The 19,290-nt window shown below is 34.9% G+C and overlaps 1 protein-coding gene across 3 annotated transcripts in view; it reads left to right on the top strand.

Moving 5' to 3' along the window:
• The first annotated feature begins 6,398 nt into the window (after positions 1 to 6,398).
• Positions 6,399 to 19,290, top strand: part of MPHOSPH8 (M-phase phosphoprotein 8) — a 56,409-nt gene continuing 43,517 nt past the window's right edge. The window contains exons 1-2 of one of the 3 annotated variants that reach the window (XM_051986611.1): positions 6,399 to 6,694; positions 13,618 to 13,773. In XM_051986611.1, coding sequence (XP_051842571.1) covers positions 6,470 to 6,694; positions 13,618 to 13,773 — 381 coding nt within the window. In that variant the 5' untranslated portion in view covers positions 6,399 to 6,469. The remainder of the gene's footprint in view (positions 6,695 to 13,617; positions 13,774 to 19,290) is intronic. The other 2 variants (XM_051986612.1, XM_051986613.1) reach the window with 2 other exon arrangements.

The following is a 19,290-nucleotide window of genomic DNA, read 5'->3' as shown; positions in this document are numbered from 1 at the left end:
ATTAGCCTAAAATTAGAATTTCTTTTATTGATTTTGTTTCAGATCTTGAGTCTGGTTAAGATTTTGAGAGAGATTTCCCATACTGGTTGATTTCTGGATGAGGAGGTAGAAAAGAGGAAAATATTTGCTCCTGATTCAATAATTAGATAGAAATATAAGAGAGAAATAATCATTTCTTTCATCAAGAACTATCAAGTGCCTACTATGTGCCAGAAACTGTACTAAATGCAGGAAATACAAAAAAAAGATAAATGATAACAAGCACCATAAAAAGCAAACTCTACTCTGTAGGAATTCAAGTCCTAATTGGAGAAACAATATAAAAATAGGCTTAAAAACTATCTTTGCATGTATTTGGAAAAATAAAAAACTATTTAAATCATTGGACTCCATTAAAGATCCATCTTTTCCCCTTGTTTATATTCAGCTTTGCAGGGTAAAATTATTCTCTTTTACTTTTTCGAATATTACACTCAATATTTCCTCATTTTTGTGGTAGAAACTTTCAGGTCTTATGTGAACATAACTGTGGTTTCCGTATGCTTATAGTGTTTTATCTTTACTTGAGAGCTTTAGATTTTGGCTATGACATTACTGGGACATTTTCTTTAAGGATTTCTTTCATGAAGTATATTGTGGAGTCTATCTTTACTTATAGTACATTTGAATAGTTTTCATTTCTTATTTCTTGAAACATAATTTTCAGGATTTTTTTTGTGGGAGTCATGGATTTCAAGGAGTCCAATGATTTAAATAGTTTTTTTACTTTTCCAAATATATGCAAAGATAGTTTTTAACAGTCACCTTTGCAAAACTTTGTTTTACAAATGTTTCTCCTTCCCTCCTCCCCTAGACAGCAAGCAATTCAATATAGGTTAAACATGTATAATTATTCTAAATGTATTTCCAGAGGGAAAAGGACCCACATATGCAAAAAATGTTTGTAGCAGCTTTTTTTGTAGTAACAAAGAATTGGAAAATGAGTAGATGCCCATCAATTGGGGAATGACAGAACAAGTTGTGGTATATGAAGATAATGAAATATTATTGTTTTATTAAAAAAAAAAAAGATGACCAAGCTGATTTTAGAAAGGCCTGGAAAGAGTTACATGAACTTATTCTGAACAAAACAAGCAGAACCAAGAATACATTATACACAATAACAGCAAGAATGTGCAATGATAAGCTATGAAAGTCTTGATTCTTCTCAGTGGTTTAGTGATCCAAAGCAATCCCAATAGACTTTGGACAGAAAATGCCATCTGCATCCAGAAAAAGAAATGCGACTGAATGTAAATCAGTACTTATTATGTTCACTTCTTTCTTCTGTGTTTTTTTTTTTTACTCTCTCCATAGTTTTTCCCTTTTGTCCTGATTTTTTCTCTCCTAACATGATTCATAAAGTAATGTGTATTAAAAAATAAGTATACTAGATGCAACCCTCCATATTTCCATATTTGTCATTTGCAAGAAAAATCAGAGCAAAGGGGGGGAAAATGAGAAAAAACAAACAAATAACCACAAAAAGGTAAAAATATTATGCTTTGATCCACATTCAGTCCCCTTAGTTTTTTTTCTGGATGCTGATGGCTTTTCCCATCACTTTGAAATTGCCACAAATCACTTCATTGTTTTAAAAAAAAAAAAAAGCCAAGTCCATCACAGTTGGTCATATTGTTGCTATTTATAAAGTTCTCTTGGTTCTGTTCCCTTTATTTAGAATCAATTCATGAGAGTCCAGTTTTTTCCTAAAATCAGCTTGTTCATCATTTCTTATGGAACAATAATATTCCATTACATTTGTGTACTATATAATTTGTTAAGTCATTCTACAACTGATGGGCAACTTTCCAGTTCCTTGCCACTACAAAAAGGGCTTTGCACATATGAATCCCTTTCCCCCTTTTTCATATGGTTTCTTTGGGATACAACCCCAAAAGAGACACTGCTGGATCAAAGGATATGCACAGTTTGATAGATCTTTGGACATAGTTCCAAATTGCTCTCCAGAATGGTTGGATCAGTTCACAATTCCACCAACAATACATTAGTATTCAGGTTTTCCCACATCCCCTCCAACATTTATTATCTTTTCCTTCCATCTCAGTCAATGTAAGAAGTGTGAAGTGGTGTCACCTTAGAGTTATTTTAATTTGCATTTCTCTAATCAATAATGATTTAGAGCATTTCCAATTGTTGAATCTCATCAACAGCTTAACCTGAGACTTCTTAGATATATTCAGTTCTTAATTTTGTGTCATGATATTTTGGCTAATTTCATTTATCTTTGAATTCCTTCAGAGTGCCCATTCATTAGTTCTTTTTCTCTATAAGATTTTCAAAATAAAGTAGGTTGATCATATTCTCCTAACCATTTTGATTCCTTCTTTTGGTGGTAAATCTCCAAAAGAGTAATTCTTTGGCAAATTAATTCTAATGCTAGGGAACAAAGAGGAGAGAGATCTCACAAACAAAACTTATTTCTTCAAAGAGATTACAGATGATATTCTTAACAACTGACCTAAAGGGATAAAGCAAAGGATACCTTAAATCCCCTCCTGTCTGCATCTAACACAAAATGGGGAAATGGGTGAGCACCTCACAATGTTTTCCCTATTGTATAGTAAAGATCCCATCACTTAAATTTCTGTAGTCAATCTTCCTTTTGGCGGTTTAATGCAATAACTGATATGGGAACAAGGGATTCTCTGTTGCTTCTATTCCCAAATCTGATTTAACTCTTAATTCTACCGAGACAGTTTCTTGGCTAAGGCATGAGATTGATGCAGTGATCTATTTAATTAACATTAAGTTAATATTTATTCAGTGACTTTTCTTTGGTACTTCTATGTTTAGGTGTCTTGAATCTATATGATGGCAAATAGGAAAGTGGCTAGAGCTATAATATCTAATATAGCCCATTATCCATTTTAGTGTATCTTGAGGTCCAGCTTTCTGTTGAGTATTTTTATTTTGTCTTAATTATCCCCCCTTATCTTAATTAACAGTATTTCACTGCATTGGACCCTTTTTGTTCATTTTTTGAACACTTTCTCCTACAAACTTTTAAAAGAGTTGCTGCTATTCATTACTTTTTAGAATTTGTTGATGTCTTTAAGGGCATCAAGAAACTAGTATCTTAAATGAGATAACTTACAAAATGCTTTGGAAGCCTGAAAGTATTTTATACATATTATTATCCTTTTAAATATTTTTTATTTTAACTTTTAAAAACTCAATTAGAAAATAGAAAAGCAAAAAAGAAAAAACATTGTCATGTGCACAGCAGAACATAAAGATTCAAAATATGTAACAATAAATTTACATTTTACAAAAGCATATATGGCAATAGAAGACATTGTATTCGGAACTATCCATCTTTTCTTTGCTTCCTTGTAGATTTTCTTTTGTTGTCTGCTGTGCACTTTTGCTATTATCTTCCTGGCGGTTCTTTTCATATAATTAAGGATGGTTTTCAAGCATTTATTCTGTACTGCTTCTATTAAAATATTACTCTAGGGTCTCAGAGGACATGGAGTTCTCAGAGGTTATGGTAGCAGTACCTAGATCTGGCAGGTCCTAAAAAGTTATAATGACTCTGCCCTAGGACTCTCTGTGCCTCGTGCACTTGTTCTGTTTTGTAAAGAGGTGATATGTGTTTCCCATGTAGGTTTTGTGTATCCATCCGGAACTGTCTAGATGCAATTCACAGGGAGGCATAAACAGATTATCCCTAGGCTCTCTTCTACCCACCCTTCTCAGAAAGCTATTTTGAGATTTTTGCTAGGACTAGAAGCAGGGGTTACTCCCTCTGCTTTCCTCAGAGAAAGGATTCCGAGTTGGAATTTTATGTGCCCTGTTATATAAGAGTAGAGGTAATAATTTTTATGTTCTGCTTGAACTCCTAATCCCACTGGGGAAGGAGTGCTCTAGGCCACATTGCCAAACTTGGCACCCTTCCCACCAAATGCTACAAAGAATATATTTAGCCAATGACAAATCAATCTATTTATCCAAACCAATAGCAAATCGAAACCAAAGAAGTAATACAGCTGAAAATACACAGAGTAAAGTTCTTTTATTGGGAGCAAGATATTTTGGCTCAATCCAGAGAGTCTCTGATCTTATCCAAGGGAAATTTCCCTAAGTCTCTATAGTAAGCAAGGGGATAGGGACATGATTGAAGAGCTTGTTTCTTAAAATGTCAGCTTCTTTCCCAAGACAATGTTTTTTCAGAGACTGAAGCTAGAATCCACAAGATCAAACTATGTTTTTCCTCTCAAGCTTGACAAAAGCTCTACCTTCTTCAGGCCTGGAGCATCAAGAAATCAAATTATACCAATAAGGAGCAACTTCTGCAAATAGTTTTTGAATTGTGGATTATATACATTTGATCTTACCCCCTAGATTGCAATTTGTAGTGGAAAGGAAAGTGGTTCAGAAGTCAGAGAGTAAGTGATCCCTGTCTTTCTTGTCTAATCCTTGGTTCAAATGACCATGTATAAGACTTGCTAATTTGAAGAGTTTGATTATTTAGTGCTGTGTACCTGTGTCAGAGTTATGGTTAGAATTAGAGAAAAGAGAGATTTGGGCTCTTCCAGCTGCTATCTTCAACAGAGTAGAAATGCCATTCCAATCTCTCTCCAATCCATAAAGAGAAAGACTTTGGAAAAACATTGACATGTAGAATTAGAGGCTTCAAGGAATTTTCTCTTCAGTGCAATCTAGGACGTTTTGTTGATATTCATATCTCAGTTCCAAAGGGAGATCTCATTCATTTTCTGTATTGTATGGTATATATATTCTTCTATGTATATTTCCTCTGAATTCTGTTTTATTATTGACTTGGATTATTGATTTGGATAAGTGATTTTACTTGCTATGTGATATATATATATATTCATCCTGGATAGGAAGGAAATAAAACCCTCTTAATAATAATGTTTCCCTCTATTATTCTGTATCTTGTTTGTATGTAAGTTGTTTTCATGTTATCTCTCCCCATTATAGACTGTGAGCTCCTGGAGAGCAAGGACTTTGCTTTCTTTGTATTCCCAGAGTTTATCCCCTGATGATTGGCACGTAGAAGGGCACTTCAGGTTTGTTGATTGACTGCATTTAGTTATATGAACTGGTCCACTGAGGGCAAATCACACCATCTCTTCTCCCTAAGTGAGCAATAAATACATCTTTGTTGTATCTAATCTCTGCCTTTATCACTCTGCCAATTCTCAATTAATTGCTACCATTTTTCCTGAAAGGTCTAATCAAGTGAAGGTTATAAACAATAACAAAAATACCTCTTCCCAACCACCTTTCTCCTCCCATTGACTACCGCTGGACAATATCACCATTTTAATGATTTATCTAAATGATTTTGTTTACACCTGTGAGAAATGAATATAAACCGCAGTGATTCAGCCAAAGCTAATTCTGATCTCATTCACAAGTTCTACTTTTGTCCCAAGCTATGCTCTCTGAAATAGGCAAGGGGCCTTGCTTCTCGGGTCATCTTGCTGCTTTAAGAATTCAGGATAAAGTGTGGGATCAGAGGACTGAAAGAGTTCGAAGTGGGCCGGACGTTCAGAGTGTCCTAAGAACTTAGAAAAGAGGATGAAATGTTTTAAGTTCAAGTTTCCTGGGTATGATCCACAGAGAAGCGCTAACATAGGTAGAGGACTGCTGTTCCTGGGGGGAAACACAGGTGGGGGGGTGGGGAAGAACTGTCCATACAACAGGCAGGCCAGGAAGGAGAGACGAGATCTCAGAAACTCTGGCTAGGGAGACCACACCCCCAAACTGTCTACCACATCCCTAAAACCTAAGGACCTTCGAGGCGAAGTTAGCCCCGCCCCATAGCCCTGTATAGACCCTTCTAGCCCCTCCTAGCTGTGACGACAGCGCACCAGTCCCGCCCCTTAGTTAGCAGCGCTTCCTCTTGCCCTTTGGGTCCGAAGCAAAGCTACCTCAAACTTCACCACACACTTGGGTACCCGCTCTGTTCAGCCTCTTTCTCCCCAAAGCGACCCATCTTCAACCCAGCCCCTCTCAACTGGGGACTCCCTTCTTCCATAGAAAAAGCCTGTCTTCTTTCTTTCCCCTCAGCCTTTCCTTAAAAGAACTTTAGGGCTGGCTTATTCTTCCCAATTGATTAGCCCTACACTTATTCGCTTTCTCCTCCGCCCAGTTGGCCATCAACCCCTCCCGCTTTCCCCATGTGGTCCTCGTGACTCCGCCTTCCTCTCCGGAGTTTCGCAGTCGGACCCGCCCCCGTTCCATCAGCGTGCACGATGATTGGCTCTGGAGAATTACCTCCTCCAGGGCGTTAGAGTCTTTCCCATTGGTGCTCTTTCGCTATGGCGTGGCTCGGCCGTCAAAGCCAATTGGTGACGGCCCCTGCCCCGCGAGACACCCCGGAGAGGCGTGTGTCGCAGCCACTTTTCCTCAGTCGGTTTGAAATTCCTACATCATGGCGGCTCTGGCTAGTGCGGGCGGGGGCGCTGTCAGTGTCGCTGCTGCCGCCGCTTCAGGTTCGGATAGCTGTAGCGAGGATGCGTCAGGAGGAGTGGGAGAAGAAGCGGGAGGCCTGGAGAAGGACGACGTCGTGCGGGCGGCCGAGACTGTGGGGGAGAGCGAGGAAGACGAAGAAGATGTGTTCGAGGTGGAGAAGATCCTGGACGTGAAGACCGAAGGGGTGAGTGAGTGAGGGGCGTGGGGGCGGAGAGGGACCCTGGAGCCTACGGGACCTTTATAACGGCTTTAGGCCAGTCGAGCCAAGCTCCTTCTCTTTTGTGGACTTGAGCAAAGAGCTGGCTCTTGTTTTCAAACCTCTTGGGCTCCCCCGGGGCAGCCATGGCAGCTGCTGGGCCTCGACCCCCCGCTAGGGCCCAGCCTCCCTGGGATGGGGGTGGCGCTCCTCTGGCTCAGGCCTAGAAGGGTCCAGCCAGCCCGGCCTCCTTTCACCCCCTACCTCGGTTCTGTCGACGCCCATCTCCGTCCACCCTCTCAACCCACCTTGCAGGGGCTGACGTTGGCACAACCTTGTCAAAGTATTGGGGGCGTGGAAGTGGGGAAATTACTTGGAGTGGCCGGATCTGGGATAACACCGATGGGCTTTTTCTATATGGACTTAAGTCTCTAGACAGAGCTGATTGTCCAGCAGAGGGCTGAGGTAATTTCTGGCATGGGACATTCGACTGTGAGCTCTTTGAGAGCTGGAACTATTTCCTTTTATTTATTTATTTATTTTTGGAGGGGGTGGGGAGTAAGGGTCGTAGGCCCAATGTCCGGCTCATAGTAGGTGCTTAATAAAAGATTGTCGAGAGTTTACATGAGTCACTGAAATGGGAATGGAGTTTGCAGTAAAGATATCATTGTAAGGGTGCATTGGTACATGGTTGGTATAGGTGTAGACAGTCAGAAATATATAAAGAGCCAGGGAGAAGCCTCTGGAGCTTTTTGGCAGGTGGAGTGGGAGAGGTGATATTTAAGTAAAGTTTGAAGATCTTTTCACTTAACGAATGGAATGGATTGGAAATAGGAAGGCAAAGGAGGAGTCTGTGGTGATGATGATGGGCTTAGTATAAGTTAACGTGTAAAATATTTAATTTCTGGATGAGGATTTTGAATGTTAAGAATGACTCTTGAGGATAAGAAGATGTTTTTATTTTTAACATAGTATATGATGAGGAGTGGAAGAAGATGACAGTAGTACTTGTCTAGAAAGTATGGAGTGGATTGGGGTCTTCTAAACATTTTGAGGAAATCACAACGTTAAGGGTATAAATCAAAAGGCTGTATAAGTAAATTATTATTAAAAGGTAAGACTAGACTCTTAATCTTTAGTTTGAAATGATAGAATAGCCCCAGCCAATGATGATCATCTCTCCCCTTCCTCTCCTTCCAGGCATTTTTCTAAACAGGCATTTAATTCTATTTTATGCTGCCTTCCTTGATTGTGTTGGCTCCAGTAAACTGTTTTAAAATTCTTTATATTATCTGTGCATATATGTATGTAATACCTTAAATATAGGGGTTATACAATGTCTTTGTTGATGATATTGATCTGTATCACAGAAAATATAGGGAATTTACTTAATATATATAAAATTATTTCTATTTCTATTTATATACATGAATGCCTAAAGTCTTAGGAAAATTAACAAAGTAGAGTATGGTGAAAATCCTAATTTTGACTTAATCTGTCTCACTACAACCCAGTGAGATAGGTTATTGTTATCATCCTCATTTTATAGCTGTGAAAACAGGCTTATAAAGCATGTCTGTTGTAACACAGCTAATACATATTATAGGGAAGATTTGAACTTAGTTCTTTTTAATTCTCAACCACATCATCACAGCCCCATTGGCTGAACAGTCAGTCCTCTATTTATTGAATAATAATGGTAGGGCACATATATTACTGCTCTAAAAAGTTTAAAGAAGTAAATTAAGCCCTCTTTAAGAATACGAAATAAATTCATGCTTTCCATTTTAATATTTAATATAACTTCTTATTTTTCTTTTAACGCTCAAGCATATGTTGAACATCTTATCATGTTCAACAAAAGGATATGCCTTTTGGGGAAACTGAGATATATGGTACAAAAGGTGCATGTTTCAAAAGAGTTGCCCTTTGGAGTTGGTACTGCTCATTTTTACAAGGCAATAATGAGTTGTCAAAATGGTATAAAAGAATTTATTGAAAGGGAAAGATCCTTATAGAAATTTAAATGATTAGAAAAAACACAACCAGGTAAAGGGAGGAATTAGAGTGAGCAAAGAGTCAGAGGCAAGACAAAACAGGTACTTAATAAATGTTTGTTGTAAGTTGAGGATCAAGGAAGGATTCTTGGAAGAAGTGTCATCTGAATTAACTCTTGAAGCAAGGCAAGTATTTCAATAGGCAGAGATGTAAGAAAACATTCCAGTTTCAAAGGATAGCATAAGCAAAAGAAATAGGAAAGGATCAGGAAATGGTAATGATTCTCACCCTGTCCCAATCTCTGCTGAACTTCAGTGTCAGCTGCTTTTCAGACACTAGAACTGGGTGTTCAGTAGACTTTTTAAACTCAACATCTCCAAAACAAAAATCATTATCTTTACCACTAAACTGTCCTTCCTTCTAAATTTTCTTCTTACTATAGAGGATACAACCATCTTTCTAGTCTTCCAGGCTTTCAACCTAGTTTTCATTTTTGACTCCTCTTATTTCCCATATCCAATCTGTTGGTAAGGCCTGTTGATTTCACTTTTTGTACCCTCTCACGTTCTCCCCTCTGCTATTGCCATTACAATGGCACAGTCCTTCATCACTTCAATATTGTAGTAGCCTATTGATGGGATTGCCATCCTCAATCTCTCTCCACTCCATCTTCTATTCAGCCAATAAAGTGATTGCTGTGTTTGTCATTCAAGCCTTTCATAACCTAACCCTTTCCTATCTTTTCAGTTATACCATATTCTCTACCACTTATTCTTTGGTCCAGGGACATTGGCCTTCTGGTTGCTTCATGAAAAAGATATTCCATCTATGATTTCTTGGTATTTTTTTTTTTTTTGCTTGTCCCCTACATCTGGAACACTTTTCCTCCTTATCTCTTTTTCCTGGCTTCTTTTAAGTCCTAACTAAAATCTCATCTTCTATAAGAAGCATTCTCCAATCCTTCTTAATTTTAGTGTCCATTTATCCTATATATCCTATATATAGCCTTAAAAAAAAACATTTGGTGTGTTGCCTCTCCCATTAGATTGTGAATTCCTTGAGGACAGAGGTTGCCATTTGTCCTTTTTTATCCACAGTCTTAGCAGTGATTGCACAGAGTAGATATTTAATAAATGCTATTTGACTAACTGAAGTAGTCTGATTTGATTGGAAGGCTGGCAAGATAGTTTGGGAATGAGATTGTGGAGGGCCTTAATTGCCACACAAAAGAATTTGTTAGGGTTTTGGTAAGCAATGAGTCTTTGCCACAAAAGGCTTTTGAATAGGGGAATGCCTTGGTGAGATCCATGTGTTAAATGACTGTTATACAGGAACCTTTCAGTAAGATAAGTTGAAAAGGGGAGAGAGAGTTTACTAAGAGGCTAGGAAGGAATTCAGGGAAGAAGAGGTAGGAACCTGGATGAAGTAAGGGCAGGAGGATAGGAAGGAAAGGCAGATGCTAGATAGATTGGAGAGAGAATCGACAGAAGTTTTCATTGCCTAGGAAGAGAAGGGGGGAAATGGTGATGTCAGTCTGAGGAGCTTGGGATCAAGAGAGGGTTGTTCCCTTCAACAAAAGTTGAATTTGCAAAAATGGTTTTAAAGGCCATGTATCCAAACCTTTCATTCAAAAAGCTATGTATATCTAAAGTATCATACGCATAACAAATTTTACTAGCAAAATATCCACTGCACTGAGTTCTTAGGCTTTTTTATAGTAACTTGGTACATATTTGACTGCACTTCACATTTCATTCTTGAATAAGTAAACTCTGGTCCACAAGTTTATGGACTATATTATACTTTCTCATACTCACTATAGAATTTGTTTTAACATTTTGGAGGTACATGATTTAAACCACAGCATATTAGAATCTGAAGTTTTAATGGACTTTATCAAATTACTTTTGATGAAGTTATAGGGTAATGAAAAGAATATTTATTCCTTGGATTTGGAGATGGAGGACCCAAATTTAAATTCTATCTTTGCCATCTTTATCTAATCTTTAAAGATGCAACATGCATCTTTAAATTAGGAACAATGTTGCTAGAATCAATATATGTGTGATACTCTGTAAAGTGCTATGTAAATGTCACTTTATTATAGTACTGAATTTAAAGTAGGTATGTTTGCTTGATAAGAGAGTGTAATTTTTCTTATTTGATTGTTGGAATTTGGTTTAAAAGCAAATTGGAAGTTGCACATAATAAATCTAAGAAAGATAGCATAAAATATAAATTGATCTTGGTTTGAAGTGTTTTGATGCATTAGGGAATATATGCAATTCTGGATGTTAAAATTGTTTTTAATTTACCTGATTAGTAAGTATAAGATAAAATTTTTGAAGATCTTTGACAGTAACTGTTAACTTGTTTCCTTGTGTTATTGAACATTGCTCCACTTACCTTATTTTAAATGTATAAAGCATCTGCCAACACAGAATCAGCTTTAGTTTTAGTAACATCAAACATAGACATATGGGAAAGTAACTTGAGTACAATTTCTATGTGGGAGTTGAGTTGCTAGCTGTTTAATATTCCTAATGTGTCTGTCATGTGTTTTGTTTTGTTAGTTATCCCTTTGTCTATAAACTCAGTAGTGTCCAAATGAATTGCTTCTCCCTCCCTACTATTATTTGTTGGAGTCCTAAATAAGACAAGAAAATTAAGTAAAAAATAGAAACACTGGCAAAGAAGAAATACAATTATCCTTTTTCTACAAGTGATGTGGTCTACTTAGAAACCCCTAAGAATCCATTAACAAAACTAATTGAGAGGAGCTACAGTAGAATTACAAACATAAAAACACAAAAATTATTAGCATTTCTATTCAGTATTAGCAAAAACCAAGTTAATAGGCATATGTATTTTTGCATTGATTAGTTAAATATATTTATCATTTTGTGCTTGATTTGTTTAGCTTTCAGTTCCTATGCAACTCTTAGTGATCACATGTTTTAGAAAATTCCAAATCTGTAGAATCACAAAATTCATCATAATACAATACAATACTATGACATTTTAATATCAGTAAAGCACTATATACATTGTGGCATGATGAATAGAGTATTGAGCTTGAACTCAGACAGACCTAGGTTCAGATTCTGCCTCTAATATATTTAATAGCTTTATAACTCTAGTCTAGTCACTCACCATGTGTGTTCTTCAAATAATTCTCTACAACTTAGTTATTATTTCTCTTGATATTTTTTGCTTCTAGTAGAAGGGAATATTGGGATCTTTCTCAGATGCTTCTTGGAGTATTCCTTTAAAGAATCACTATAATAAAAATGATCATTGAGGTTTAATGTCACTTTAAAGTTTACTCAGCATTTTATGTGTGTTATTTCATTAAAGACTCAACAATCCTGTGATGATGATAGTATCCCCATTTTACAAATGAGGAAACTGAGACTCAGAGAGGTTAAGGACTTTTGTTCATGGACCCTCAGCTGTTTGGATTGAATGCTCAGCAGATTTTTGAAGGGACAGAAAGGAAGGAGAGTTCATTGAAATGATGCCCAAAAACTCAGCTGAAAAGCCAAGTACAGAATATTTTAGGAAAAAGGGAAGAAAGTAGAAGAAGGGAAACCTGAGGTAAGAAGAAGGAAGGAAAAAAGAAAAGAGTGAAGGGGATATAGCAGGTCTTATGTTGACAATTAGATTATAAACCTCAAGTTAAACAATATCTCAGTCAGCCTAGTTATCTAATTTAAGTCTGACATCAAGTCAGCTTTAAAATCTTCAAATGTTTATATATGTGTAATTCTAAGAAGTTTAGTAACTTAAATCATATTAACATGATTAAATGGTAGAACGAGTCCTTGAATTTAGGTTCTTCTATTCCAAGTCAGTATCTCTCTATTACTTCATCAAGTAATTGGATTGTTTATGCCTCTAAAATATTAACTTTATTTTGCTAATTTGAAGATGCAAAGTTGTTGTTGTTTTAAGGGAAGAATTTCACAGAAGTTAAGAATATACAATTCAAGAAAAAGCTCTGTTACACTTTTTGTACTTAAACTTCTGGTTTTCAAGATATGAACAAATTCTGTACCTTTGTTTCACAAGTTAATTTGGGCCAGGAATATTTTGGAGCTTAAATTATATTAGCCTCCATGATGCCAATAACTATGACTTTTCCTAAATTTTGTATCTGTCCCTCATGGCCTACAATGTTGATTTACACACCGTGGATGCTTGACAGATGTTTGTTGGTTAGAAATAATGAATATATTGATGTTAATTAGTATCATTAGTATCAAAATCATAAATTCAGGAGAAGAAAGACAGTGAAAAGGGGACCACACAAAATGATGGAAATATATAAAAAAATAGGAGAGTAATAATAGGAAGTCTTTTAGTAGGGAGAAAGAAAAGTGGGAGATACTCTTCCCTGGGGGAATTATTAACCAATTGAACCCTGGATAATAGAATGAGGTTATTATAGGAGGGGGACATGGCATGTTTGAGTAGATGTTCTCGCCATGGTGCCATAGTGGGGTGTGATCTCTAGTTTGGTTCACATTCTACTCTATAATCTCTTGAGAAAAATGAAACTTACTTAGCTAAAATTGTAAAAGAATTTAGGGTGCCCAAGGCTTCCCACTCCCAATTTCTCCCTCACTATGTTTCCTGACCCCCTTTCAAAGGTCATCAAAATTAGTAAACAATTTTCTTCTTGAACATTACTGTGGAATTACACTATTCAGAATATAGCAAGGAATATATTGTTTAAGATAGTGTGTATAATTAAAAACATCCATTTAGAAACAGAACTCTAGTTCAGCTTTTGTCATGTACTAAGTAATTATAATTTGGTAAGTGATTTTATTAAGGAATAATGAGTAGATAATCTTGGTTTGGCATGTTTTTTACACAGGTGTTTTTTGTTTTTTAATTTTTCATTGCAGGGTAAAATTCTTTATAAAGTTCGGTGGAAAGGGTACACTTCCGATGATGATACGTGGGAGCCAGAAGTTCATCTTGAGGACTGCAAAGAAGTTCTTCTTGAATTTAGGAAAAAAATTTTTGATAACAAAACTAAACCGGTTAAGAAGGATATACAGGTATTATATTTTCTATGTTATACTTGTCTATGTTTTCTGTGCTTTTCTTTATAGCTGTCTGTTATTTCTAAGTAACAGCTACTTACCAGAAAACTCTTTTGTCAGAATTATAAATATATATTATATAGCTATTTTAAAATTATCCAAAGAATGATTTGTCTTAAATGTTTTTTATAATTCCTCCTTAACTTTTGGCCATTTCATTGCTTTTCAGTATCATGAAATGAAGAGGAAATTTAAATGAATTATTTCTTCACTGTTGGCAAATTTAGGAAGAGAGTAATGTTGAAACTGATGTCCAATGTTCACGCCTTTGAATTTATTATTCTTGTAATCCTTATTGCTATGAAATCAAGTTGTCTATGTGATTCATGTGAGAAAGTACCTCTGCATAATCATTGTTCAATGTGATTATTTTAGTTTTTGTTTACAAGTTTAAACATAACTTTTTGTTTAAAAAAAAAGTTCACAAACATTAATGTTTCATGGTCATTGCTCTGTGCTAGTTAGTATCTATTGTTGCTATTAATTTTCTCTCTATTAAAGTATAATCAGTTTTATTTATGATGTTAATTTGGATCGAACCTCATAAATTGAGGTTATGCTATTCATTCTCTTCCCTTTTTTTTAAGATCATAAAATTATGCACTGAACCATTCTTAAACTTACTCTAATATGTCTACTTGGCAGCAGAGAGGTCAAGTGCTAGCTGAGGCACTTTGCAGAATCTTTTGATCTCATTAAAATAATTGGTTTAGCAATTAAACTTCTTAAGAAAGTATTAATAGTCTTTTTCAGTATATGTTCTTTTGTACTTCTCCTATTTTTTTTTTTTCAATTCAAATCAGAGTTGCCTCTATGTTTTTAGCTTTATCTTTTCATTTTTATGTTTTTTGGTACTGGTTTTTATCTTTGTTTTAGCAAGTAATTGGTCTCAATAGAGATATCTTATTCAGAATGCTTCCACATCACTAACTATTAATTTCCTTTCTGTTAAAATATAATCAGTTTTATTTTATGATGTTATTTGGATTGAACAATTAGAAGTCCCAAAAAGAGTATATTATAGTATATAATCTCATATATTATTTTGTCCCATCAAATATAACCCTATGGAAATAAGTATTAACACACACACAAAAAAAATAAAAGACTCTCTTCCAAGGTTGTAAATTGCATGCCTAATCACATGCCTAGTCATGTCACAAAATAAGCCCTTGATCATTGGAAAATACAGGTTAAAAAAATATGGATACCTCAGGATATCTCCCATTACCATTATTTGAAAGACAAGTTTGATTGAGTTCATATTCTGCTTATGTGGGTCAGTAACATTATCATTGCATATGAAGGAAAGTATGTTATGGCAACAATGAGGTCATGTTACAGAATATGCTTATTGAAGTTATACTTGACTTAACAAGACTGGTTGAATAACTGAGAATTTGATCTGAAGATTAACTAGGGACTATTGTAATCTAGACACTAAAATTCTGAGAATTACACATCATTAATGAGATTTTGATTTGAGTATTCATTTTTGATAATTAAGTAACTTAATTTTTTTAAACCATATTTGTACTACCCTTTGCATTCCAAAAGATAAAATTGCCTTGGCAGAGAACAAGAATATGGTTTTACTTTTCTTTTTGTTTCCTGAATCATCTACCTGTTCTTCCCAAGCAGAGGTCTTGATACCTCTTTAGCCTTTCTCTTTATTCTAATATAACAACAACAAAACAAAATCAAACCTCAGTCCCACATTCAATCCTTTTTTGTTTATTCCTTATTAATCTCCATTTTTTTTACTTAAGTGCAAATTACATTCTCTTTTAAAATACACATTTAATAATACCTTTTTTTTTACTTTAACAAAAATAAAATTTTTCTCATCTTTTTTCCTCTCTCTGAGAGAAAGTTTCCTCTTTTATTTTTTCCTTGGAGCTATGGTTGTTTTTTGTCATTTTGTGATATTCATATTTATTTTCTTTGTGGTTGTTGCTTTCATTTACATTGTTGTTGTTTATGCCATTTCTTGGATCTGCTTATTTCACTGTGTAAGATCATGAAAATTTTCCATGATTCTTATGTTCAACATATAACACAGTAATATTTCAATACATTCATGGATCACAATTTGTTTAGGTATTTCCTAAATTAATAATAGCACTATACTTAATAGACTTTGCCATGTATATCTTTTAAAATTAAATCTAAGTTAATTGGTGGCTTCTCTGTGCATTGACATTGTTTATTTAGGACAGGTCCTCCTTTTTCTATATTTTCCTACTTTCATTCCTGAAACACACTTCCTCTTCAGATCTGCCCCTTTGAATGCCTTGTTTCTGTCAAAACCCAGCCATTTCCTATTCCTACCTGCTTGTCCCCCATCCCATGTTATTTGAAATTTTATTTTTACTCAGATGTACATTTGGCCTCTGCCAAATATAAACCTCTTAAGGGCAAGATGTATTTCATTTTTATCTTTTTACCCTCAATTCCAAGCAGTGCTGGTACATAATAGGTGCTTTAAAAATACTTTTTCTATTGACTTCAGCTGTCCATTCTTTAGAACTTCTTATTTCTTTTGGAATGATTTTACACAATTTGAATCCTATCTATTCTTTCCCTATACCTGTTGAATTTTTTTCTGCTAAAATCTAGGTATATTACTTTCCTGTTTTCTTTCACACATTCTAAAACCGAGAAGTCCTTTCTCCTTAAGGTTGTATCATTATCACTCCTGCATTGTATCATTACCACTCCTGCAAAGAGTAACTTTGTTGGTGACAATCAGATCTAGAATGACAGTTCCCTTTGTTGATTCTTGAATTAGGGCAAGATAATAAATTGTTAGCTGCTCTGCTTTTTAAATAGATTTTTATTGCTGTCTTTTATTTTTACAATATTCTATGTTATTCCTTTTCTTCTCCTCAGAGCTATCCCTTATAACAGAGAAATTTCTTAAAAAAGAAAACAAAAAAACTTATCAAAGCCAATCAGATTGAAAAAAATATATAACAGTCCACATCTATATCCTTTCTCTCCTCCAAAGACACATTAGAGAAGTGAAGGGAATTGTCTTTTTGTTTTGCCTTTTTTTTTTTAGGGTCAAGTTTATTAATTAATTCAAAATTTTGCAATATTTTTTTTGTTATTTTGTATTCTTTCCACTTATGTTTTTGTAATTATTCTGCATATTTTTCCTTGGCTCTGCTTACTTCATTTTGTATAGTCTTGTAAGTCTTCTTGTGCTTCTCTACATTTTTCATTCTTTATAGCACAATTATATTCTATTATACTCATGGTTTCACATTTCCTTTGGCCAGTTCTTGACCTCTGAGTATTTTATTTTTTAATGATTCTTTGCTACCACAAAAATACTGTTGTAAACAGCTTAGTGGCTATTGAAGCCTTTTTGTCAAAGATCATCTTGGAATATATTCCTAGAAGTGGAATCTCTAGCTCAAAATATATGAACATTTTAGCTATTTAATTTGCATAATTCAAAATTATTTTCAAGCATGACCAACATCATTAGTATTAGTGTACCTATTTCCCTACCACTATGATAATCATATCTTATGCCAAGATTGTGATCTTTTTCTGTAACTCATCTATTTTTCTGCTCTGTACAAGTGATCTGTATTACATTCATGTGACAGTATAACATCTGTTTCTGCCTCTTGATCTTCACCCCTGTATTCTTCACTGTGCTTATCATTATGGTTTCCAGTTTTCAGTCCTATTCTGTGACCAGCTTCCCTACTTTTCCTTTAACCTATCCTTTTCCTTTTTGAATAAGTTGTGTAGTTCCAGAGCCATGAATCCTATCCTACCAATTCTCGGGTTACTTATTCCAACGTCAAATTTTTGTTTTTATATATTAGTATCTCTAGTTCACTTTGCTTATTAGCTTTGATTTTGGTAGGTGAACAATGATGCATGATACATAATTTTAAACATGAATTTGGCACCTTAAACATTTTTTTAAGTGAGAAATTTAGCATAGCATGCTTTTCAAGTTGAATGCCTCATCTTGTGTAGTGCATGCTTCCTAAAGATTGCTTTTCACACTATCCGTTTGATATAATGATGTGCTAGAATCTTACATTGTAGGAAAAAATAATGAACATTTGACAGGTTGATCACTTAAACATCTAAGTGTTTGTGACCAAAATAACCACTTAACAATTTCATCTACCAAGTTCTTCTCTCTGCAGTTGCAATAGGCATCTACCTTTTCGCCTTCAGCTTCTTAAAGTATAGTTCACTCCACCTTCATAACGGAATGTGGGGCTTTTGAAATTGATTTATTGTCATTGTGTTTGAATTGTATACCTATTTTATAAACCTATATACCCAGAGTCACATAAAAATTTCTTGAGGAAGAGTTGTAAATGAAAAAAACTTTGGTCTAGCCTATAGTGTGAGTGCACACCTACCTATGATTTTATGTGGTTAATTAAAGATGTCTACAAGATCTGGATAAACATTGTTTATATATAGATCTCTGTTTCTTTTTATATGGAAAGTCAATATGTGAAATTTTACTTTTGAAGTTGTAAATAAAAGGACATATTCAGGATATTTGATTAGAAGTTGACTAATCCTGTTATTTGGACAGGCTTTCTAATCATACACATACACACACACACAGAGCTTTATATATATGTGTGTGTGTGTGTATAATACATACTCATAAGGTAGTATTAGTATGTATATATAGTATAAGTAGAGAAAAGAGAAGAGATGAAAGAGAAATGTGTTAGAGATAGAAATTGGTTGCCAATTGGTTATATGGATTGAGGATAAGTTCAGAACAATTATAAACTTGGGAGACTATACAGAAACAGAGAAGTTTGTTTATTTTTATTCCCAGTTATATGTTAAGGCAATTTTTAACATTCATTTTTGAAAATTTTGAATTCCAGATTCTCTCCTCCTTCTCCTTCCCTGATGGTAAATAGTTTATTTCCATATTAGTTGTGTTGTTGAAAGAAGACACAACCCCCTCCAAAAAAAAAAGCCCTCTCCCCTTAAATGAGTGAATATAGTATTCTTCTGAAATATACTTCAGTTTACATTCAGACTCCATCAATTCTTTCTCTAGATGTGATAGCATTTTTCTTTTTTTTTTTTTTAAATAACTTTTTATTGACAGTACAGATGCATGGGTAATTTTTTACAACATTATCCCCTGCACTCACTTCTGTTCCAACTTTTCCCTTTCCACTCTCTCTCCTTCCACCCCCTCCCTAGATGGCAAGGAGCCTTATACATGTTGAATATGTTATAGTATAGTGGATAGCATTTTTCATCATGAGTCTTTTGAATTTGTCTTGGATCATTGTATTGCTGAGAATAGCTAAGTAATTCACAGTTGACTATGATACAGTATTGCTTTTACTATATACAATGTTCTGATTCTATTCACTACATTTTTTTTATCAGTTCTTTCCAGGCTTTTTTGAAATAATCTTTTATTTTTGTCATTACACACAACACAGTAGCATT

Source organism: Antechinus flavipes, chromosome 3 (assembly GCF_016432865.1).
Source record: "Antechinus flavipes isolate AdamAnt ecotype Samford, QLD, Australia chromosome 3, AdamAnt_v2, whole genome shotgun sequence".
NCBI lineage: Eukaryota > Metazoa > Chordata > Mammalia > Dasyuromorphia > Dasyuridae > Antechinus > Antechinus flavipes.
Note: the sequence above shows the minus strand (reverse complement) of the source record. Positions and strands in the feature narration are given on the sequence as shown.